The sequence below is a fragment of the Podarcis muralis genome, chromosome 3 (assembly GCF_964188315.1).
Source record: "Podarcis muralis chromosome 3, rPodMur119.hap1.1, whole genome shotgun sequence".
Lineage (NCBI taxonomy): Eukaryota > Metazoa > Chordata > Lepidosauria > Squamata > Lacertidae > Podarcis > Podarcis muralis.
In genome coordinates, this window is record NC_135657.1 from 1,965,586 (window position 1) to 1,989,712 (window position 24,127).

The following is a 24,127-nucleotide window of genomic DNA, read 5'->3' on the forward strand; positions in this document are numbered from 1 at the left end:
GCCGGGCTGGGAAGAGCACGGGAGCCAAATTCGAGCCCTACCCCTCCGAGGGGAGCAGCGGCTACGAGGCCTCGCTGCCACCCCAGCGATCAGGGGGATGGAGAAATTCATGGAAGAGGAGAGAGCGATCAATGACTCCTAGCCCCAGGTAATAATAATAATAATAATAATAATAATAATAATAATAATTTTTATTTATTTATACCCCGCCCTCCCCAGCCAGAACTGGGCTCAGGGCGGCTAACACCAATAAAATGACAATAAAACATAATAGGAAAGGGGGGAAAAACAATTAAAATATGGGTTAAAATGCAATTTAAAATGCAGCCTCATTTTAGTAGTAGCCCATAAATCAAGACCGTAAGGGGAGGGAAACAGAAAGGTCAGACTGAGTCCAAACCAAAGGCCAGGCGGAACAGCTCTTTCTTGCAGGCCCTGCGGAAAGATGTCAAGTCTCGCAGGGCCCTAGTCTCTTGGGACAGAGTGTTCCACCACGTCGGGGCCAGTACTGAAAAGGCCCTGGTCCTAGTTGAGACCAATCTAACCACCTTGCGACTTGGGACCTCCAAAACATTGGCATTTGTGGACCTTAAGGTCCTTCGCGGGGCCTACCAGGAGAGGCGGTCCTAGGCTTTGTTCTGCCTCCACAGTTGGAGGCAGTGGTGCTTCTGAATGCTCATTGCTGGAAACTACAGCAGGGGAGAATTCCTCCTGTGTTCGAATCCTGCTTGTGGGTTTTCCACTGGGGTGTCCGGTTGGTCACTGTGAGCAGAGGATGCTGGACTAGAGGGGACTTTGCCCTGATCCAGAAGGTTCTCATTGTTCTTATTACTTGTTGTTGTTTAGTTGTTTAGTTGTGTTCGACTCTTCGTGACCCCCTGGACCAGAGCACGCCAGGCACTCCTGTCTTCCACTGCCTCCCACAATTTGGTCAAACTCATGCTGGTAGCTTCGAGAACACTGCCCCACCATCCCGTCCTCTGTCGTCCCCTTCTCCTTGTGCCCTCCATCTTTCCCAACATCAGGGTCTTTTCCAGGGAGTCTTCTCTTCTCATGAGATGGCCAAAGTATTGGAGCCTCAGCTTCAGGATCTGTCCTTCCAGTGAGCACTCAGGGCTGATTTCCTTAAGGATGGAGAGGTTTGATCTTCTTGCAGTCCATGGGACTCTCAAGAGTCTCCTCCAGCACCAGAATTCAAAAGCATCCATTCTTCGGCGATCAACCTTCTTTATGGTTCAGCTCTCACTTCCATACATCACTCCCCCCCAAAAAATATTAAAAACACAATAAAACTTCAAACGTTTTTAAAAAACTTCCCTCTGCAGGGCTGCCTTCAGATGTCTTCTAAAAGTCAAATAGTTGTTTGTTGTTTGTTTCCTTGACATCTGACGGGAGGCTGTTTGCCGGGGTGCAGAATTTGGGCGCCTGTGGAACCACAAGATGAAGCCACCCAGATCACAGTACACTCTGCTCTTTTGGACAAGGTGCATGGAAGCAGACTCTGCTTGCAGCTGCGTGACATTTGGCGATGGACGAGCACACGTTGCTCTTTGCTGCGAAATTGTTGACAAGGTTCGGCCCGAGAAAGGGCTGCATGTTAGCAGCTGCAGTCCTGCAAATGGCGCAGGCAGCATCAGCCCAGAGAATGCAGCTGTTCTCTGCACCTGTGAGTCGCCTCTGGTCGGGTTTCAAGGCTGCAGGGAGAACTAGATGGGCAGCTTTCAAAGATGATTAGGTGAATTCATGGAGGAAGTGAAGGCTACCAAGGACTGCTAGCCACAATGTCTATGCGGATGCAGGTGGTGCTGTGATCTAAACCACTGAGCCTCTTGGGCTTGCCGATCAGAAGGTAAGGGGTTCGAATCCCCGCGACGGGGAAAGCTCCTGTTGCTCTGTCCCAGCTCCCAGCACCTAGCAGTTCGAAAGCATGCCAGTGCAAGTAGATAAGTAGGTACCGCTGTGGCAGGAAGGTAAATGGCATTTCCATGCGCTCTGGTTTCCATCACGGTGCCCCATTGTGCCAGAAGCGGTTTAGTCCTGCTGGCCACATGACCTGGAAAGCTGTCTGTCTTCTTCTTTGGCCAAAACAAAATTTAAAAATTCCTTCCAGTAGCACCTTATAGACCAACTAAGTTTGTTATTGATATGAGCTTTTGTGTGCATGCACACTTCTTCTTTGGCGATCACTTGTAGCTGAGTAAGATTGTCTTCCATAAACACAGTTTTAACAATGAGTCCGTAAGTGACTGTGGAGGCTAATTCTGGATCCACACGTCCTTCCACAGTGGGGACATTGGTTTCCGGGCAGGAGTTGATCACAGTGTGGATTTGCCAAGCATGCTTTCCTCCTAGCTCGTTTCTCCCTTGCGTCCTGAGTTCAAGTGTCTTCAAAGCCCAAGTGTATCTGAAGAAATGTGCATACACACGAAAGCTCATACCAATAACAAACTTAGTTGGTCTCTAAGATGCTACAGGAAGGATTTTTAAAATTTTGTTTCAAAGCCCATGACGCCTTTGTTAAAGGCTGTTCTCCAACTGCAGCGCTCGCAGGCCAGTGTTTCCCAATTGTTAGTGTTTATGCTACATTATTTTTTTAGATTTGCCTTGAGACAGTCTTTAAACCTCTTTTGTTGACCCCAGCGTTACGCTTTCCATTTTAAAGTTCAGAATAGCGTAGTTGCTTTGGAAGACAATCATCAGGCATCTGTCTGCGGACAAACGCCGGCTCCCTTGGCCTGAAAGCGAGATGAGTGCTGCAACCCCATAGTCACCTTTGACTGGACTTAACCATCCAGGGGGCCTTTACCTTTACCTTTTTCTGCTTCCATGGTTGGTTCTGAACCCCAGCTCCTGGAAACTACGTATAGCGTGGGATGTGAAACACAAGAGCAGTCAAGTACAACATTCCTAGAGTGAACATGTTTACACATGGGGAGGAATATTTGTCCAGTGAGCAGGTAAACTTCCTGTTTCCTTCTGGGCTGGGACAGACTTCCTCTGTATGTGACTAGAGGTGGGCGTGGCCTCACCTGTGCAGGTGACGACAAAAGTACAGGGCAGGGCAGCCATCTCTCTCTCTCTGACTACATGCATCAAAGAAGCAACATCTGCTTAGCCTAAGATGCCCTCTTGGCCTCCAGCCAAGAGAGGACAAAGGGACTGTCTCCTTATGAGATAGTTTCCAAGTGTATGTTACTTTTCTAAGCTAAGTCTGCCTTCTGGGATCCGATTGTGAACAGAATGTGAGTGAGTAAACTCTCTTTATACTTCTATAGAAGACTGTATTGTGTCTTATCTTTTATGAGGGAATAAGGGGAAAATACCAGAACAGTTATTATAGAGGCTTTAGCGAGCCTGAGCAAACGCATCCGCTGCGAGTTTAAAAAGGGGAATGGTACTCTGCTAAATTGTGGAACTTGTTAACACACGTTGGAAAAGGATATAATCAGACGATATATCCTCTCCTGCATCCCTGAACATTCCCACATATAGGAGGGGACTTTGCTCTTGTGCTTGAATCCTGTCCAGCTGGGGGATAGTCCATTGTGTTCTCACAGCGGCCAGCCAGATGACTCTGTGGGAAGGCTGCAAACAGGTCCTGAGTACAAGAGCAGCCCTTTTTCCTGACTTGCAGTTCAAACAGCCTGCATTGGCTGAGCTCTCCCCAACTTCCAGTTGTCTTCTGAACAGGTTGCAGTTTCCCAAGGCATGCTCATGTGAGTTCATGGAGCACATGACAGTGGTCCGATCTCGATGTGACTAAGGCATGAATCACTTGGTCATTCCTCTCCAGGAAGGGTCATAGCAGGTGAATCAGCCTAAGACATCCTTGCTACAGATGCTACCTCTGCATCCAGGTGTAGTTCTGGAGGACCCTGGAGGAAATACAGAATTATTAAAAGCCTTATGATTTCCCTCCTAGATAAAGTTATCATTTCGCCTGCAGAGAGGCCTTTGGAAACTAGGTTCAGACAATGCAATCTGTCTCTTAATTGCTGGTTCTAAATGTGTTCGGCTGTATTTTAATGCTTGTTTTAAACTACAGTGGTACCTTGGTTCTAAACTTAATCCGTTCTGGAAGTCCGTTCCAAAACCAAAGCATTCCAAAACCAAGGCACGCTTTCCCATAGAAAGTAATGCAAAACGGATTAATCTGTTCTATTTAAAAACAACCCCTAAAACAGCAATTTAACATGAGTTTTACTATCTAATAGGAGCATTGATCCATAAAATGAAAGAAATAAACAATGTACTGCAGTCACACAATCAATCAATCAATCAATCAATCAGTAGCTGAACTGGGTTCCACACAGTCACAAAAACAAAACAAAAAGAGCCGCAAAAACAAAAACGCAAAATAAATAGCAAAAACAGACAGCGTAACATTTCAAACAGAGCACATTCAGCTGCCAAAAAAAGTTTGCAAACCAGAACACTTACTTCTGGGTTTGCAGTGCTTGGGTTCCAAGTTGTTTGAGTACCAAGGCATTTGAGAACCAAGTTACCACTGCAGTTTGTCTTTAATTGTTCCCATTACACCAGTGTGGTGTAGTGGTTATAATGTTGGATTAGGAACTGGGAGAGACCAGGTTTCAAACCCCTGCTCAGACATGAAGCTCACTGGGTGTGACATTGGGCCAGTCACTGCCCCCCAGAATGACCTACCCCACTTCTTCCCTATCAGCACTGTGGGAAATTTAAAACACCTCCTGCCAGCCCCAGAGCTTCCATTCCAGTTGTGGATATTTTTGGATACAGTATTTTTGATCTGGAGAGTGTGTGTATGTGAGGAGTTGCCTGTATTTGAAAATGGCCATCGCGTCACCTTTCTGTCTCTCCTCTTCTCCAGGCTAAATATCCAGCTCCTTCAACCGTTCCTCATCTGGCTTGGTTTCCACATCCTTGTTCCTCTTGTTGCCCTCCTCTGCACCCCTCCAAGCTTGTCCATATCCTTCTCAAACTGTGGTGCCCACTACTGCAGGTGGAGATCTGGCCAAGGCAGAATGGTAGCTGCTGCAGTGCTAGAATGGAAGATGCCCCTGGGGTTTTTTTTAATTTTATTTTAAGTGACTCTCAATCTAAAAAAGAAACCTAAAAAAAAAATATGGTGGCCCAAAGTTCTGAATATAGGGGTAGGTTAACTATGCAAGCAAGGGACACAGGTGGCACTGTGGGTTAAACCACAGAGCCTAGGACTTGCCAATCAGAAGGTTGGCGGTTCAAATCCCCGTGACGGGGTGAGCTCTTGTTGCTCTGTCCCTGCTCCTGCCAACCTAGCAGTTTGAAAGCATGAAGTGCAAGTAGATAAATAGGTACCGCTCCGGCGGGAAGGTAAACGGCGTTTCCGTGCGCTGCTCTGGTTCGCCAGAAGCGGCTTAGTCATTCTGGCCACATGTACGCCGGCTCCCTCAGCCAATAAAGCGAGATGAGCGCTGCAACCCCAGATTCGTCCGTGACTGGACCTAAAGGTCAGGGGTCCCTTTACCTTTATTAACTATGCAAGGGCTTGGCCCTCTGGCCATTTCTCTCGCACAAGCCCCATTGACATGACTGGGAGCAGCTGTGCGATGGCATAGCTGTTAAGGACCAATGCCGGGAAATGAGAGGCCTTCGTCTGTTTTGGACGGAGATAACGATTCATGAATGGCAGGCAATCACAGAGCAACGCTCCTGCTCACTTGTCCGTTGTCCCAATGTCTCAACTCCCCTGGAGAAGAGCCACAGCGAGCTCCAGTGTGATAAATGGCTTTTGAGCATTTAAACAAACAGGCGCCAGATGTTCCCTTAATCAAATCTCCATTTTGCTGCTTTTAACTATGTTACAAATCAAGGTCCGGTTTCGAAGGCAGCAACAGATGCCTCGCGTGGCTCAGAGAGCGTGCAAAATCTCCTAGCCTCCCCAGAGTCCCATCTACTGGGAAATCCTCCTGGGCAAGGTCTTCCTCCCTGTTCATCTTTTCTGAGAAGCTTGCACAAGAGAACATGCTGGGAGATGCTGTTGTTTTACGGAGGCCAATGGAGAGTTGCCCTTCCTTTGCTGGCTGACTCGGCTTCCCAGTGGGACCAGTCCAGGAAGTTTGGCTCACACTCTGCCCATGACATCAGCACACGATTGCCCACATAAGCACTGGTTCCTGATTGGCTGGGAGCACACTGACAACTAGAAGGTGCCTCAGCAGCAGCAGTCTGGCAATTAATGGCTGAAAACAGGCACACAGAAGAGTAATGTTCCCCAGGTTTTTCAGGAAGTATTTCGGTGCCTCTGCAAAAACGACTCCCTGCCTCTGGAAAGCCAAAGTTGGGAGGGGAACAGAGCTCAGTGGAAGAGCAAGCAGAAGGTGGAAGTTCAGCTCTCAGCGTCTCCAGCCACGGGACAATGAGAAAATCCCAGGGGAATTAATCTGTACACAATGCAACCAGTGTCTGGAGTGTCTGGAGGCGGTTGGAGGATGGATGGCGGCTAACAGATTGAGGTTGAATCCTGACAAGACAGAAGTACTGTTTTGGGGGGACAGGGGGCGGGCTGGTGTGGAGGACTCCCTGGTCCTGAATGGGGTACCTGTGTCCCTGAAGGACCAGGTGCACAGCCTGGGAGTCATTTTGGACTTTGAAGGTGACCCAGAAACTACAACTAATCCAGAATACGGCAGCGAGACTGGGGACTGGGGGCGGCCGCTGAGACCATATAACACTGGTACAGTGGTACCTCGGGTTAAGTACTTAATTCGTTCTGGAGGTCCGTTCTTAAACTGAAACTGTTCCTAACCTGAAGCACCACTTTAGCTAATGGGGCCTCCTGCTGCCGCCGCACCGCCGCAGCACAATTTCTGTTCTCATCGTGAAGCCAAGTTCTTAACCTGAAGCACTATTTCTGGGTTAGCGGAGTCTGTAACCTGAAGCGTATGTAACCCAAGGTACCACTGTATATCTGAAGGAGCATCTCCATCCCTATCGTTCTACCCGGACACTGAAGTCCAGCTCCGAGGGCCTTCTGGCGGTTCCCTCCAGTATACTTGAAGGAGCATCTCCACCTCCATCATTCAGCCCAGACACCAATGTCCAGCTTTGAGGGCCTTCTGGCGGTTCCCTCACTGCGAGAAGCCAAGTTACAGGGAACCAGGCAGAGGGCCTTATTGGTGGTGGCGCCCACCCTGTGGAACTCCCTCCCACCAGATGTCAAAGAGAAGAACAACTACCAGACTTTTAGACGACATCTGAAGGCAGCCCTGTTCAGGGAAGATTTTAATGTTTGATGCATTACTGTATTTTAATATTTTGTTGGAAGCCGCCCAGAGTGGCTGGGGAAACCCAGCCAGATGGGTGGGGTATAAATAATAAATTATTATTATTATCAAAATACAGATCAAGCAAAAGTAGGACTGGGATGTGAGATTGTTCTCTGAGCACCTGGCCATGGAACTTTCCATGCTGATGGGCTTTTGGATGGGCTCTGTGGACATCTGATCTGCCTCCAGACAGCACAGACTTGGCTGCTAGGAGATTTTTAATAAGCGAATAAAACCCCAGCTCCTTTTGACTCTGTTGGGCAGCACAGCTGTGCCTGACTTTATGGTGTTTGCAAAAGGGAGGGGAGGAGAAGGCGTCATCAACTGAGCCAATGAGAGGCAATTGGCTGGCCTTGTGATTTAACACTAAAGGTTAGGGTTTACCAGGGAATCCACTCCTAAAATCAATATTAAGGAGGAAATGGATCAGAATATCAAATATCTAAAGGGCTGCCACATGGAGGATGGAGCAAGCTTGTTTTCTGCTGCTCCAGAATGGAGGACCCAAACCAATGAATTCACATTGCAAGAAAGGAGAATCTGACTTAAAACTTAGGGTGTGATGGTCTTTCAGCCCTTGTGGTGGTGGGGAGCTCCTAACCAGTGCTGAAGCAACACTCAAGACTAGCTCAACACTCAAGATTAACTGCAGCAGCATCCCACGCTCTGTCCATGGTCCTGAATCTCCCCTTTATTTTCCTGCATCTTGCTCTTTGGATCACTTGCTCACTGGACTCTGGAAGGCTGCCTCATTCTCTCCTCAAGCCAATGGCTATACTCCATGAGTTTAGTCTGTGGTAAGCTAATCTCTATCCTCCACTCAGACAAGCAAGGGACGTGGTTAGAACTCAAGGACACATTCCAGCCAGGTAACTTGGGTTGTGAAGCAGGGCCGGCGAGGGGGTGTGGCCTGGAGATAGAGGGCGTGGCCTGAAGAGAGTTTGGATGGCTATAGAGAGAGCACTGGAGGGCTGCATATGGGCCCTGGGTTTCAAGGAGCCAGCCAGTAAATCACACAGTTCAACACTGGAGTTAACTCTTTATTAGCAGAACATGATCTCCACAGACTGGACAGAGTTTCAGGCCTCATGAGCACAGCAGCTTGTTGCCTTGTAGGTCTTACTCTACGAAGTCAGTTGCAGAGATTAAAACTCCCTGCCTCCCCACAGCCATCTATGTCTCCTCCTTCCCAGGGCTTCTTCCAAGCAATCAGAGGCTAAGCCTGTGTGCAGCCTGCCCTTGCTCCTCCCTTTTCATGCCTCTTCTGGTTCTGGGTGTCACAGGAAGAGGGGAGCCTGGTGCAGCAGGCTTCACCAGCCTGGCTCACCTCTGCCTCTTGCCCCCCCCGCTGCTTCAGCTTCTAGTTCTTGACTTCTCTCTGCCACAGACTCTCCCAGCTCACTAAGCCCTGTTACCCCTTCAGCCTCCGACACCTCTTCTTCCCAGTCTGCTTCCTCTGATCGCTCATCACCATCCCACCACCACTCCCTGGGCTCTGAGCCTTCTTCCCTTGATGGTTCCCCAGTTAGTTCCTCCCACCATTCCTCTATGTCTTACCAGTCCTTGACACTGGATCCGAGGTTCCCCTCCCCTGCTTCACCTGGTCCTCCCACGGAGGGGTGTGTGGATGTTTCACCAATGAGAGCTGACAGCAGGAGACAGAGTTCTCTTGATAGAGAACTTTTGGGAATGTTGAGGATAGCAGGAGAGGATGTATTGATGAAATATTATCCTTCCTCACTCACGCTAGTGAGCTGGTAGCAGAGCACATTCCCTTCCACCTTGCAGGAAGCTACTTGATGGATTCGTTAGAATCATTTGAGTTGAGCAATCCAGTCTGGCTTGTCCAGATCGGATTGTTCATGGTAAACCCTCTTTAGTTCCCTCTTAAAAATAATACTGACGCAGCAGTCTTTTTTAAAAAAGTAATGATAAGGTTTACTTATATTCAGTTCACAGTATGGTCCTGAAGGCAGGCTTGAGCTTGTAGTTGCAGCTACAGAGAAAAGTGTGGGTTCATCCTCTTTAGAGGGATGAGCCTATGTGCAGCTGGCTGAGGGCCAGCAGACAGCAAAAGCATCAAGATGGAATAAAGCAAAGAAGAAGGAATGAGAGAGGAAGGTGGCTGCGTGACTGGACCTTTTGTGGGGTCTGGAAGGGTCACGCCCACCTACCTGGTCACCTGCAAAGGAAGGATGCTCCAGACCAGGTGTGACAGGAAGTCCTCCTGGCTGGGGCAAAAGTCCCCTGCATGTCCACTCTGGGCAAACAGGACATGTTGCATTTGACTGTTTCAGTGATGTTACATCCCACAGAACTCACTTGAGCATTTTTTTAAGGTGCCCAGAGGACACTGTGGTATGGTTTGCCACCCTCTGTTGGGTGATAGACCCCTGCCTTGGAAAACAAACAAGCAGAAGACCTAGATTCCTGTCCTTGTCTCATGCAGAATTCAAGGAAGCTGAGGAGCAGGGCACTCAAATGATATTAGGCAACAGAGCCTTGCAAACCTGCCGTATTCCTCCAGTGGCACCTGTGATCAAATTGTGTTGTCTCTCTGTGCATGGAAGCATCCCACAGGAGCCAAGCGCGGCCAATTATTTATAAGTACACCAAACCTTTCTTATTCCTCAGAGGACTCTGTTGGAGCCTGACAGGCATCAGTGTGGCGTAATATTGTCTTCTTCGCTTTTGTCCTTGTGCTGGGGGTGGGGGGAGGCTGGAAGCATCTTTCCAGAGAAGGGGTCTCGCTGCGGGTGGGCTGCAGGCAACTCAGCTCTGGAGGCAGAGGGGAAGGAGAAGAGGAGTGGAACATTGAGGTGGGCCTCCGCCAGCTGGGTGCGCACCAGATGTTTTGGACTATAATTCCCACAAGCACCACCATGTGGCCATAATGATTGGGACTGATGGGAGTTGTAGTTCAGAACACTAGCTGGCAAGGGGAAGCCAATTCAGGCAGCAGTGCGTCCTCATTGATATGTTTGCACACATTTTCACTTTTAAAATCCCTTTGCTGGGAGTTGTGCACATTTACCCCCCCCCCAAAAAAAAAGTAAGGATGGTATTCTGCCACTGTTTTATTCTGCCAGGCCTTTGCAAACTGACAGGGTTTTAAAAATATATATATTATTGTTAAAGGAAGTGGCTTTTAACAGTGCTGTACTGTTTTTATTATCTGTATAGACTTGGGTGTTTTTTATTGTTTACATGGTTTTAGTTTAATTACTTTTAAAATTATTATCTTTCATATGTTCTTAGTGTCTTGTATTATGTCAGTGTTGTTTTAATTTGTGCGAGGCGCCTTGAATCTTGGCCCGGTGGGAAAAGGCAGTTTATAAGTAAATATAAAATGAGGTTTTACACAAAGTAGACCCATGGAAATCAATAGACCTGGCTAAGTTAAGTCCATTAATTTCAACAGGTCTACTCTGTGTGAAACTGTCCTAAAGAATCGAAAAGAAGCAAGGGAACCCTGATAGAGTTGGCAGAGGGAGGATAAATATTTGGAATGAACGGAGAATGAGTTTGAAAAGTCTGCTGAATCCTTCCTTCATTACTATGGGATATCATAGCCCCCTTTTAGTGGAATACCAATTTTAGTCTTTATAGAGAGGTTGTGCAAATGAGGGCAGGAAAACTGTAAAGAGTCCGGTGGTATCTCCAAGACGAGCAGATTTAGCGTGGCTTCTGGAATCCTCTTTTTGCCAAATGAAGGAAGTCCTGCTCCCACCTGGTTGATAGACACTCGCATACAAGCCCAGAAGAAAACTTTTTTTGCAAGCTGTGGTCCTAAAAGGCCACGAGATGCAAAGGGAGCACTTTGCTTGTGACAATTTCTAAGCACTTCCCAAATACCTGAAGGAGCGTCTCCACCTCCATCGTTCAGCCCAGACATTGAGGTCCAGCTCTGAGGGCCTTCTGGTGGTTCCCTCGCTGCAAGAAGCCAAATTACAGGGAACCAGGCAGAGGGCCTTCTCGCTGGTGGCTCCCGCCCTGTGGAACGCCCTCCCAACAGATGTCAAAGAGAAAAACAACTACCAGACTTTTAGAAGACATCTGAAGGCAGCCCTGTTTAGGGAAGCTTTTAATGTTTGACAGACTATTGTATTTTAATGTTCTGTTGGAAGCTGCCCAGAGTGGCTGGGGAAACCCAGCCAGATGGGCACGGTATAAGTAATAAATTATTATTATTATAAACGTGTACAAGAGAAGAGCGGAGTGACCTATTCACAGTGGTAATTGTTTCCGTCTGGGCCCTTTAATCTAATACCTGTAATGGGAAAGATTCTCTTGTGGCACTAGACGCCTTCGTGGGCATCCACTGAAGTGGAATGATGGAAGATTCAGGCAGGGGAAAGGAAGACTTTCCCCATGCAGCATAGATTTAGTCTATGGAACTCACTCCTACAAGAGCCAGGGACGGCCACCAACCTGGATGGCTTTAAAAGAGGACTGGGCAAAGTCAGGGGATTAATAAATAAGGGGATTAATAAATAAGAACATGAGAAGAGCTCTCCTGGATCAGGCCAATGGGCTCATCTAGTCCAGCGTCCTGTTCTTGCATTGGCCAGCCAATCCCCTTTCACAAGGCGATCTGGTTTATCTTGTAAAGCACATAGCTGAAGCACAATTGCAAAACAAGAATAACGACATCAGAAGGTGAATTTTAAAATACTTGTGGGAAACAAGAGCCCTCTCCCCTCCGGCGGTTTCTAGCCACTGGTATTCAGAAGTACTGCTGTCTCTGATTGTGGAGGCAGAACACAGCCATGATGCCTAGTAGTCACTGACAGCCCTCTTCATGAATTTATCCAATCCTCTTCCAAAGCCATCTACATTGGTGGCCATCACTGCCAGCTGTGGGAGGAAGTTTTGTAGCTTAACTTTAACACTTTAGCTGTGGTTCCCGAATTGCAAGGGACTGGGCTCGATGGCCCTTGGGGGGGGGGTCCCTACCAGCCCCTACAAGTCTGTGAGTCTATGACCTCAGAAGGTGGTGGACTCGCCTTCCTTGGCTGGCCACCTGTCAGGAATTCTTTATCTAAGATTTGGTTACCAGATTCTTTTCAATGAATCCGGGGACACAAATTTTTTTAGCTGAGTAGCAACAGGGAGTCAGTAGTGGGGATGGTGAGGCAAAAGACCCTGGGCCCAAGCACACATGCATGTTGCATAAAAGTGCAAAGTCCTTCTTTCGCACCCTGTGAAACATAAATGCACAGAGTTTTTAAAAAACTGGGCAACGGCCGCCCACCCGCAAGTCGCGAGCCTCCCCTGGTCTGTCAAAACAAAGGGGGAAGGGAGATCGCACAAGACACATCATATGGGGACTTCCGGAGAGGAAAAATGGCAGGCGTCACGGCAGCGAGCAGCTCCTGAAGCCAGCCAGAGCCAACTGCGCTCCCAGGCTGGCTGTGGGCTGCTGAGGCTGACACTGCCACATTTCCCGGGGACAGATTTGGAAATCTGGGGACATTCCGGGGACGGGATTTGTCCGGGGACAGATTTGCAAATCCAGGGACTGTCCCCGGGAACTGGGGATGTCTGGTAACCCTAATCTAAGATCCATTGCAGGGGGCTGGACTCTTGGGGTCCCTTCCACCCGTGCAATGTTATAATTCACTGGGATTTTTTTAAAAGTTTTTTATTTATACAACAAGAAACACACACACACACAAATACCAAATTACACACAAATTACAAAAATAACCATAGACACATAATTTTCTTAGCAAACAATAAAACATCTATTGGTCTTAACACTAAAGACCCAACTTCCCGTCTATTCCATATTTCAAATTCATATTACTTTTTGCCAGTACACGCTTTTATCATAATTAAACTTATTCTCAATAAATCTAATTTCTTATATCTACCTTGCAAGTATTACTGAAGTTCCTTGAATGCTGCAACAGAATTTAAACTACTATATTTATTTTTCAGATAATCTTTGAAAACCTCCCATTTTGAAACAAATTCCTGTTTTGATTTATTCTTTATTTTTTTCTGATTAAACCATCTAATTCGGCATATTCTGTCAGCTTTTGGATCCAATCTTGTATAGAGGGGATTTCATTACTCTTCCATTTTGCTGCGATCAAAACTCTTGCTGCCGCCGTTGCATATAAAAAGATACCCTTCCTCTTTTGTGGAATATCCAAATCTGTTATTTCCAGGAGGTAGGCCTCTGGTTTTTTATTGAAAGAGATCTTTAGCATTTTTTTGCAGTTCTACATGGATACTCTCCCAGAATCCCCGTATTTCCCTACATATCCACCACATATGGTAGAATGTTCCTGATTCACCGCATCTCCAACAATTACTTGACACATTTTTATACATTTTTGAAAGTTTCCATGGTGTTAGATACCATCGATGTTGCATTATTTGAAAGTTCTCTCTAATCGTGTAACAATTTGTATTCACTGGGATTTTAAAACAGAGCTTGGGTGGCCATTTATGTTGGATCCTTTCGCTGTTATCTCTGCATTGCAGGGGGTTGGACTAGATGACCCTTGGCATTCCCTCCACCTGTACAATTGCATGATTCTGCAACATAGAGGCTTTTAAAACAGAGTTTGTGCGGCTGCCTCTGGAGGATCCTTTCCCTGCACTAGTAGACTCTTGGGGTCCCTTCCAACGCCACTACTCAATAATTCTATAATTCTATGCTACTCCATAAGTCTATAACCCCCCGGAGGTTTGCAAAGACAGGTTGGACGGCTGTCTCTCAAAGACCCTTTCCCGGAGGTCCCTGCCTCGCGGAGGCTTGGACAGGACCACTCTTCCAACCCTCCCAAGCTAGCAAAGTGCGTGGGGCAAGGAAACAGCACCCCGCTGGCATCCAAGCTCTTGCGGGCCCGGGGGTCTTCTTCCTCTCTCCTTACCCCTCCCCTCCCCACCGCACCCCGTCCCCCCTCCCCTCTAAGGCCTCCCGCCCAGGCGGCGTGGCCCGGGCTCTCCTGGAGGTGGTGCTGAAGGGACAGCTCCGCGGCTCCCTCCCTCCGCCCTCCGGCGCGCTCTCCCTCCCCCCCGGGGGGAGCCTGGGCGGCGGGTGCTGCCCGCCCGCCCGCCTTCCCGGAGCAGCCGTCGCCTTGGCCAGCCCAGCTGCCGCGGGAGCCTCAGCAGCGGCGGCGGCAGGAGGCAGGAGGCAGCAGGCAGGCGCCGGAGCAGCAGCCATGAGCCAGGCAACGGCCGCTTCTTGCGTCTCCTCTCCATCCTCGTCTCCATCGGCTGTAGCAGCAGCAGCAGCAGAAGCGCCCTCCGCTCGCGGCTCCCCGGCGTCCGGCAGCCCCAGCCCGGCGGGACCATGAAGCGGCAGAACGTGCGGACGCTGGCGCTGATCATCTGCACCTTCACCTACCTGCTGGTGGGCGCCGCCGTCTTCGACGCGCTGGAGTCCGAGGCGGAGACGGCCGACCGGACGGCGCTGGAGGAGAAGCAGCTGGAGCTGAAGAGCAAGTACAACCTGAGCGAGGCCAACTACTGCGAGCTGGAGGGGGTGGTCCTCAAGCTCAAGCCCCACAAGGCCGGCGTCCAGTGGAAGTTCGCCGGCTCCTTCTACTTCGCCATCACCGTCATCACCACCATCGGTAAGGCGGCCTCGCCGCGCGCCCCTCGCCGCCGCCTGCGCCCCGGGGCGCCGCCGGAGGCTGCACGAAGCCCCGGAGAGGGTGGGTGGGGAAGGAGAAGGACTGTCCCCAGAAAGTGTGCGTGCGTGCCTCTCTACCCCCACCCCGCCGCCGCCACATTCCACCTGTATAGTTTGTCCTCAGTTTCCCCTCTGGGGCCGGACCTGCCTCTCCCCCAGCGCGCCTGCTGCGTTGCAGAACCGCTTTCCCACTTTGGAGAGGGAGACGCCGGTTTGGAGAGGAGTTGGGCAACTTAAGAACGGGCTTCGGAAACCTTTCGCTGAGCTCTGAGTGGTTTTCTTTCTTGCGCGGGCGGCGGGGGGGGGGGTTCCCTCCCTTATTACTTTACTCTCCAATAGACACACAAAGCCGAAAGCCCCTCTTCCAGCTACATAATCGCTCTCTCTCTCCATCATCATCCAAGCTCAGAACACGGCTCACACCCCGATCCCGGTCCATCCGTTTTTTCCTCCTTCGCCTTCTTCTGTTGTCACCCCCCCCCCCCCCGCCCCGAAAGTAGTCTCCGGGTGGGGTGTGCGCAGGAGATGGCACGTTCTCAGCGGCGCCCGGAAGAAAAATCTCCCTTAAAAAAAAACAGCAACAGCCTCCCAGACCTAAAGCAAACCTGTTTCTGGAAAAGTGGGGGACGGGTTGTTTTTATAATGACCCCCCCCACCTCACTAGGCTTCTATGGAAAAAGTGGCGAGGGGCGCGGAGAGGTCTGGAGGCAGAAAGCGTGAAATGCATGCTAAAGCGCGAGGAACAATGAAGACAAAGAGTCTTCCCTGGAAAGCAGACCCCTCCTCTCTTGTCTCTCCCCCCTTCCCATTTAAGACCACCAAACCAGATTACTGGTCGGGTTTGGAGGCGCGACTGTGATCTCCGGAATTTCTCGTGGTGTGTCTGGGTAGATGCTATGGCCGAATGATCTTTTGCTGAGTTGGGGGTGGGGGGGGGGAGGGCGGCGGCTGTCGATTATGGGATGGGGGGCTGCTTAGGGTGCTAAGCGAGAGGAACAGGGGCAGGCTCCAAGTTCCCAGTGAACTCAGAGGCAGCGCTTGGACGAATTTCTCGCATTATTGACCCCACTGTCTTCCGAAGCATGCTTACCAAAGAGTAAATGCTGTTGGGCACAGTGGAAGTTACTTCTGAGTAAACATGCAGTAGGGTGCGTTACTGGGCTGCGGATAGGTATATATAAATGTACTAGGAAGAGTTATCAGGCTTACTTCTGAGTAAAAATTCATAGGCTGAGCCATAAAGATGTCTTTTGCACCAAATGAGGAAGGCAGTAGCTCAGAGGCAGAACAGCTGCTTTGCTTGTAGAAGGTCCCAGGTTCAGTCCGCGGTGGCATCTCCAGGCAGAAGCGGGAGAGATCCTTGGCTGAAACCCTGGGCAGCTGCTGCCAGCCAGTGTCGACAATATTGTGTTGGATGAGCCAGGGGTCTCTCTGACTGTCATAAGGCAGCGGCCGAGGTTCTTACCAGATGCATTCACTGTGCAATCCCACGCCTGGTCCCTCAGAAGCAAGCCCAGCTGCATTCCGCGGGGTCTACTCTCGAGTAGGCGCGCCGGATCGCGGCCTGCAAGAGTTAGGAAGCACTTTTCGGACCCCTCCCCCTTGCCATCTGTGCGTGACCGCTTCCTAATCCCTGTAGGGAGAGGGAGACGACGCTGCGTGTGATGCAGGCGATTTATTAATCTGTCGTAAAAGGCGTGAGCTGAATTTATCTACCTGCCCTCAAATGGGGTCTTTTTTGGGGGGTGGGTGCGTGGGCTTAGCAAGACGAAGGTTGCCCGCCACATACCCTACTATGCAGGAAGCGACTGAGGTTCAGGAAGCTTGTTTTTCTTCCTGCTTCTCTGGGGTAAAACAAAAACGGATCTCCTTTGCTCCTCCGCTGTTCCCAGAAAAAGGATGCGAGCTCGTGGATTCAGGGCTCGTGGGTTGTTTATGGGGAACACCCAGCCTGTCGTTTTGCCAGTTTCCAAACATGTGAATCAAAACACAGAGGAAGCCAAGGCGTGGGGGGGGGGGGAGGTCTCGCCGTGTCTGCAATGCGCAGGATTCCGGCGAGTGGGCAGCGTTGCAAATAGAAGGGGGGTTTCCTTGGCTAGAGAAGTCCTATACTTGGGGATCTTCTTTGCCACCCACTAAGCTTCGGAAGATCCTCTGCGCGAGGCGAGAGCCTCAGATCTTTAAGAGCATCCTTCAGTTCAGTCTGCAGTCGTGAGCACACTAACGAAGGAGTGAACGCCATAGAGCCCAGTGGGACTCACTTCGACGTAATCGTGGGATCCTGACCTGCCAAGCTTTCAAGAATAATCCAAATGCGTAGCAATGTTTTTCCCCCCTTACCCGTTTTGCGTGCTTGGCGTTCCAGGGCTTGTTCCCATTTTACAGATGGAGAGTTGAGGTGGGCAGAAAGGAACCCGTGTCAGAAGGCGGAGAAATTAAATCCCAGGTCTTTTTGGCCCCAAAGCATCCTTGACGTTTTCGCTTGGGTCTATTTGTTGTTTCCTCATCGTACTCAAAGTGCCCCCCACCCTCATGGGCTAAGTCATGTGATCTGAAGTGGGTAGGCAAGAAACCCCTGGATTATCCCAAAGTTCATTAGCACAATATTAGATATTCTATGGAGAAATTGGGAAAAGGACCCTTCTGTAGGCAGAAAGGTATTAATTGCACCTCAATATTTCCTCTTGCCTCCATACAATAAAGTCGGAAAGGTCAGCTGTATTGCAAAGTCTAAATCTTCAGCTGTGCATGATGTAGTTCATCTTCAGTTCTGTGCACTTTTACTTAGGAGTAAGTCACATTGAACTTTGGAGTGAGCATAAAATCATGTTGCCTGTTGAGTAAACTGGGCAGGCATTCGCTTTGACCCTTCCGACATTTCTCTTCTTAATGGGGACAGAAGGCTTTCCTTTGACGCTTTTTAAAAGGAGAAATTATGTGCCTCTGTTTACGACGTATTAAGCCAGCTACAAATAGAGCATTTTTAAGGACAAACGAATGCAATTGGGCGCAGTTTGACGCGCAGAGGAAGAGATCAGTTTAAGCTCCTAACTCTTGCTTGCAATCAGATTAATTCCTGATTTATGCCGCTCCTCTGGAATTCTGGCCAAAGACCCCCAGAGGCCAGACAGCCTTGAAGCCTGTTGCAGTGCTTCCAAATTGTTTCTCAAATCCCGAGCTCTTAAAAGCGCTTCCCTGCAGAGTCTCCTTGAAATATGGCGCACACCCTCTCTTCCTGGTTTCGATTTTTTTGGTGCTTTCCCTCTGTGCTGAATTATTTCTCTTAAAAAAAAGTCTTTCTACGGCTTTTCTTTCTCGTTCGTGTTCAGAACACCTTTTTGAGAGAGGACACTGACTGCTGTTTCCGGTTGGCAATACTTATGCCCAAAAAGAGTATTAATAAAACAAAGAAATAAATACAATTGAATCAATAGCAGCAGCAAAACCAAAATCGGTTCCTCAGTGCAGGTGTCCCAGAAAAGGACAGCATTTTATCTTTTCTGAAATATTTATTCTTTATTAAATTTCTATACCAACCTTCAGCCAAAGATCACAGGGCAGTTTATAATGTAACGGAAAAATATATAGCATAATAACAAACAAAAGCAATAAACCCCCAGTTCCAAAGGACATAGATTGTTAAAGGCCTGGGAGAAGAGGGATGTTTTTGCCTGGCGCCTAAAGATATATAATGAAAGGACCAGTTGAGCTTCCCTGGGGACAGCACTCCACAAACACGTTAGCCAAATATTTGAAGATGGAGCAACCTTGTTTTCTGCTGCTCCAGAGGGTTAGGACTCGAACCGGTGACTTCAAACTGCAAGAAAGGAGATTCCAGCTAAGTCAGGAAGAACTTTCTGATGGTCAGAGCTGTTCGACAGGGGAACAGACTTTTCAGAAGGTGGTGGACTCTCCTTCCTTCGAGGTTTCTAAGCCGATGGCCCTCTATTATGGAGGCTTTAGCTGAGATTCCTGCATCTCAGGGGGTTGGACTAGATGCCCTTTGGAGGTCCCTTCCAACGCCATAATCCTATAATTCTAAGTCACAAGAACAGAAAGAGTCCCTAAACCAAGGGTCAGCAAACTTTTTCAGCAGGGGGCGGTCCACCATCCCTCAGACCATGGGGGGACGGGACTATATTTTTGGGGATAAAAGAACGAATTCCTATGCCCCACAAATAACCCAGAGATGCATTTTAAATAAAAGCACACATTCCTCTCATGTAAAAACATGCTGATTCCCAGACCGTCCGCGGGCCGGATTGAGAAGGCAATTGGGCTGGATCCGGCCCCTGGGCCTTAGTTTGCCTGCCCATGCCCATGACCTAAACCCTCTGACAGTGGCCTTCTCAAATCCCACGGCACTTGGGGAACTGGCCCTGTTGCTTGCTACAGAATGTAAACAGCAGCTGGACTCCTTTAGGGAAAAGGCCTCTCTGACTTTTGTAGGTTCCTGGCTCTGGCAAAAAAGAACCAGGGCACTTGTTGCAAAAGAGGCTATGCAGGATCCGTTGAGATGGCTGGGGAAGTTTTTAATGTTTGATGTTTAATGTTTTATCGTGTTTTTAATATACTGTTGGGAGCAGTCCAGAGTGGCTGGGAAAACCAGGGTATTATTATTATTATTATTATTATTATTATTATTATTAGGCTGCATTAGTTGCCAAGTCCAGCTCCATGAAAAGCAGAGGCCAATTCCAGAGGTTACAAGGGATTGATCAGTTGGAAAACTCGGCCCAAGACTCAATTGCTATTGCAGTTTTTGGCGCACAATGGCTGTGGGAAAATTGCAACCTTCGCTAAGATCCCAGTGGCTTTAGTGATGGCAAATGTGCCAGTACCAGTGGAAGGTGGTCAACTCTCTTTGTTGGAGGTTTTCAAACCAAGATCGGGTGGTCATCTGTTGCTTTAGCTGTGATTCCTGAACTGCAGGGGGCGGGACTAGATGACCTTTGGGGTCCCCTCCAACCCTCCAATTCTATGATTCTGTGACCAAAAGGTCAATTCCCTCCCCCCCCCACTGCAAGGTTGTGCTGGAATTATTGCATATATTGCCTTTGAGTGACTTTGTTTTGTTCAACCTTGATTATTATCATTTAGTCTTGATCGTTGCATTTCTTTATTTATAAGAATAGTTGTATACTGCTGCATCATTAAAAAAATAAACCGAAGCAGTTTACAGAAATGAAGACATAAAAACCACGCAACGGCATCCATATAAAAGTTAAAAATAGACCTCAAACAACAGTTGTGGACCAATGTGTTCTTAATTGCAGTCAGAGGCCCGGCAGAATGCAAAAGTTTTCAGCAGGCTTTTAAAAGTCGACGCAGAAGGTGCCTGGTGAATTTCCAGTGGCAGAGAGTTCCAGAGGACAGGGCCAATGACACCAAAGGCTTAGCTTCTTGTTGTCAAATGAGCCCCAGCAACTTGGGGGATGACCAGTGATGCTCTTGCAGATGACCTCAATGACCGAGTGGGGATAGGAGAATTCAGGTGGTCCCTGAAGTACCTTGGACCTAAGTTGTCCCAGGGCTTTGTGAATTAATACACGAAACTTGAACCATAATGTATTTATGTTTGCACGTTACGCAAAATTCTCCAAGCAGCTCGCATCACTTTTCAATACATAAATATAAATATACCATACGATTAGAAGAATTAATTCAAACACCTGTACACATGAAACAACCCAAAGCGGTCACAAGAAGCACATTGGCAGCAAATTTAAGTAGTCTGTTGCTGTGACAGGATTTGAATCCAGGACTTTGAGCTTCTAATCCTACTTTCTGTCTTCTTCCACGGCTTGCTTCCTTCCTTCCTTCCTTCCTTCCTTCCTTCCTTCCTTCCTTCCTTCCTTCCTTCCTTCCTTCCTTCCTTCCTTGTGTGTGTGTGTGTGTTATCAATGGTCAAATCTCATAGAAATCCATGAGAAAATAATAGTAAAAAATGGAGTGAAGTTTTATTAAGTGCCGGTTTGATGTGATGGTTAGAGAGTGTGTTGGAGTAAGACATGGGAAAGACCAGGGTTCAAATTCCCACTCAGCTGTGAAGCTCGCCGGCTGACCTTGAACCACCCACTGTCTCTCTGCCTTGCCTACCTCACAGGGGTGTTGTTGTGGGGGGTGAAAGGGGGAGGTGAAAAACTGTGCTCAGGGTGGAAGGGAGGGAGGACATATAACAAACACATTAAGCTTGAAGCCAGCTCCCACTTCCAAACCAATTGCTCTAATAACTCCAGAGGATGCCTCTCATATCAGCGGAACGATGTGATATTTGAGAGATACAGCTCGCAAATTCTTCTGCAAAATTTGGCTCCATTCCTTTATCTTGTTGCCTTTTAGACCTTTTTAGTTTTTAGATTGTTTATGGGATATAGTCCTGAGTTTAATTCAAGTGTGTGTATATTTACCCTGACTGTAAATTCCCTCGCATTTATTTTATAGACTGTTGGGATCTAAATCTTAACCGTCATCTGCAATATCCCAGTGCAGAGAAGGACAACCGGAATGATAGCAGGGAGCAGGAGCGAAATCACCTAAGAAAAAAGTGTACCGTGTTTGGGGCTTTTCAATTTTAGTTTAGACCTGTTTCTGGAGGAGAGAGCATTCTTGTGCTTCAATTCTGCTTGTGGGTTTCCCATAATGGGCATTTGGTTGGCCACTGTGAGAACAGGAGGCCAGACTAGGTGGGCCACTGGCCTGATCCAGCACGTTCTTCTTATGGAGCCTCCAGCTCCAGAGGCAGTCTATTTAATATTTAACGTCTTTTTACTCTTTTGTTGGAAGCCGGCCGGAGCGGCTGGGGAAACCCAGCCAGATGGGCAGGGTATAAATCATTCAGCCCGGACCCTGAGGTCCAGCTCCGGGGGTCTTCTGGTGGTTCCCTCCCTGCGAGAAGTGAGGTTACAGGGAATCAGGAAGAGGGCCTTCTCAGTTGTGGCACCCGCCCTGTGGACGCCCTCCCACCAGAGGTCAAGGAAATAAAGAACTATCTGACTTTTAGAAGACACCTGAAGGCAGCCCTGTTTAGGGAAGTTTTTAATGTTTGCTGTTTTGTTGTTTAGTTGTTTAGTCATGTCCGTCTCTTCATGACCCCGTGGACCAGAGCACGCCAGGCTCTCCTGTCTTCCATCTGCCTCCCCCAGTTTGGTCAAACTCATGCTGGTAGCTTCGAAAACACTGTCCCACCATCTCATCCTCTGTCGTCCCCTTCTCCTTGTGCCCTCCATCTTTCCCAACATCAGGGTCTTTTCCAGGCAGTCTTCTCTTCTCATGAGGTGGCCAAAGTCTTGGAGCCTCAGCTTCAGGATCTGTCCTTCCAGTGAGCACTCAGGGCTGATTTCCTTCAGAATGGAGAGGTTGGATCTTCTTGCAGTCCACGGGACTCTCAAGAGTCTCCTCCAGCACCAGAATCCAAAAGCATCAATTATTCGGCGATCAGCCTTCTTTATGGTCCAGCTCTCACTTCCATTTGATGTTTGATGTTTTATTGTGTTTTTAATATTCTGTTGGGAGCTGCCCAGAGTGGCTGGGGAAACCCAGCCCGATGGGCGAGGTAGTAATAATCGCCATCAACATCATCATCCACCCATCTCTTAGGACAGGCAGCATGATGAAGGTGACCCCCATGGGGAGTTTCCCATCAGCCACCTTGTGTTATGGGACTGCCCCATAACAAGCCTTCTACAGTGGATGCTCGGGTTGCGAATGTGATCCGTGTGGGATGCACGTTCGCAACCTGCAGCGTTCGCAACCCATGTCTGTGCACACACGGGTTGCGATTCGGCGTGCATGTGCAGAGTGCAATTTAGTGCTTCTGCCCATGCGCGATTCGGAAACCCGGAAGTAACCCAGGGAACTTCCGGGAACTTCAGGGAAGTTTTTAATGTATGATATTTTAGTGGGGTTTTTGGTTTCTATGGAAGCCGCCCAGAGTGGCTGGGGAAACCCAGCCAGATGGGCGGGGTACAAATAATAAATTATTATTATTATTATTATTATAACCCATTCCGGTACTTCCGGGTTTCGGCGGTCCGTAACCCGAAAAACACAACCTGAAGCAGCTGTAACGGGGTCCTTGCTGCGAGATCACACTCACCCGGTGCTATACCAGCTGCACTGGCTCCCGATGGAGTACAGGATCAGGTTTAAGGTGCTGGTTTTAACCTTTAAAGCCCTATACGGCCTAGGACCCTCGTACCTATGGGACCACCTCTCCTGGTATGCCCCACGGAGGACCTTATGGTCTTCAAATATAAACATCTTGGAGATCCTGGGCCACAGGGAGGTTAGGCTGGCCTCAACCAGAGCCAGGGCTTTTTCAGCAGGGGCCCCGACGTGGTGGAACGCTCTATCCCAAGAGACTAGGGCCCTGCGGGACTTGACATCTTTCCACAGGACCTGCAAGACGGAGCTGTTCCACCTGGCCTTTGGCCAGGGCACAGCCTGACTCCCTTCTTTGGCAATCTTCACATAACTCTAGCCCAATGGTTGCCATCAATTTGATTTGAATTAATTTTATAATGAAATGATTTTAGAATGTTGTATTATTTTATTGTTGTTAGCTGCCCTGAGCCTGGCTAAATTATTATAATTATAATTATAATTATTATTATTATTATTATTATTAACCTGAGGTATGACTGTACTTGCCAGCAATTGGAAAGGTAGTAATGGATTGCGTGAATTCTCGTGTGGATGTGATGGGAAGGGTGGCAGCTCATTCAAAGCACAGGTCTGGTCCTGGGCACATACAGGTAGGGCTGGGGAGTAAGCAGGATGGGGCAAACCTTCGGAGAGCCTCTGCCAGCCAGTGCTGGCAAGACTGAGCTCAATGGGAAGCCGGGTGCAAAAGCATCTTTCTGGCCGGTGCTCCCCAAGCTTTGCATGCAAATTGTTCAAGTTGGTTAATCCAGGGAAGCTGAGGGAGGCTGGATTTGGAACCAAATGTGAAGAGAGAGAGATTAGGTGGAATTAGGATGGGGATGGAAGGGAGGAGGGGAGGGAAAGGTCAAGCAACAAGGCAGCCGCAGAGGGAGGAGAGGCTGGAGAGTGAAGTCCAGAGCTTAGTTTTTACAACGGAGAGCCTGAGGTGATGCCGTCTGTCTGGGGGCTGATTCATGGTCCACAAGGACAAAAGGGCCGTGAGGGCTGGGAGAATCTGTCAGTTTCGGTTGATCTCAGTTTCTCA

At 48.7% G+C, this 24,127-nt stretch overlaps 1 protein-coding gene across 1 annotated transcript in view; it reads left to right on the plus strand.

Moving 5' to 3' along the window:
- Positions 1 to 14,317: 14,317 nt before the first annotated feature.
- Positions 14,318 to 24,127, plus strand: part of KCNK3 (potassium two pore domain channel subfamily K member 3) — a 99,317-nt gene continuing 89,507 nt past the window's right edge. The window contains exon 1 of the mRNA XM_028725279.2: positions 14,318 to 14,878. Within this exon, the coding sequence (XP_028581112.1) occupies positions 14,596 to 14,878 (283 nt within the window). The 5' untranslated portion in view covers positions 14,318 to 14,595. The remainder of the gene's footprint in view (positions 14,879 to 24,127) is intronic.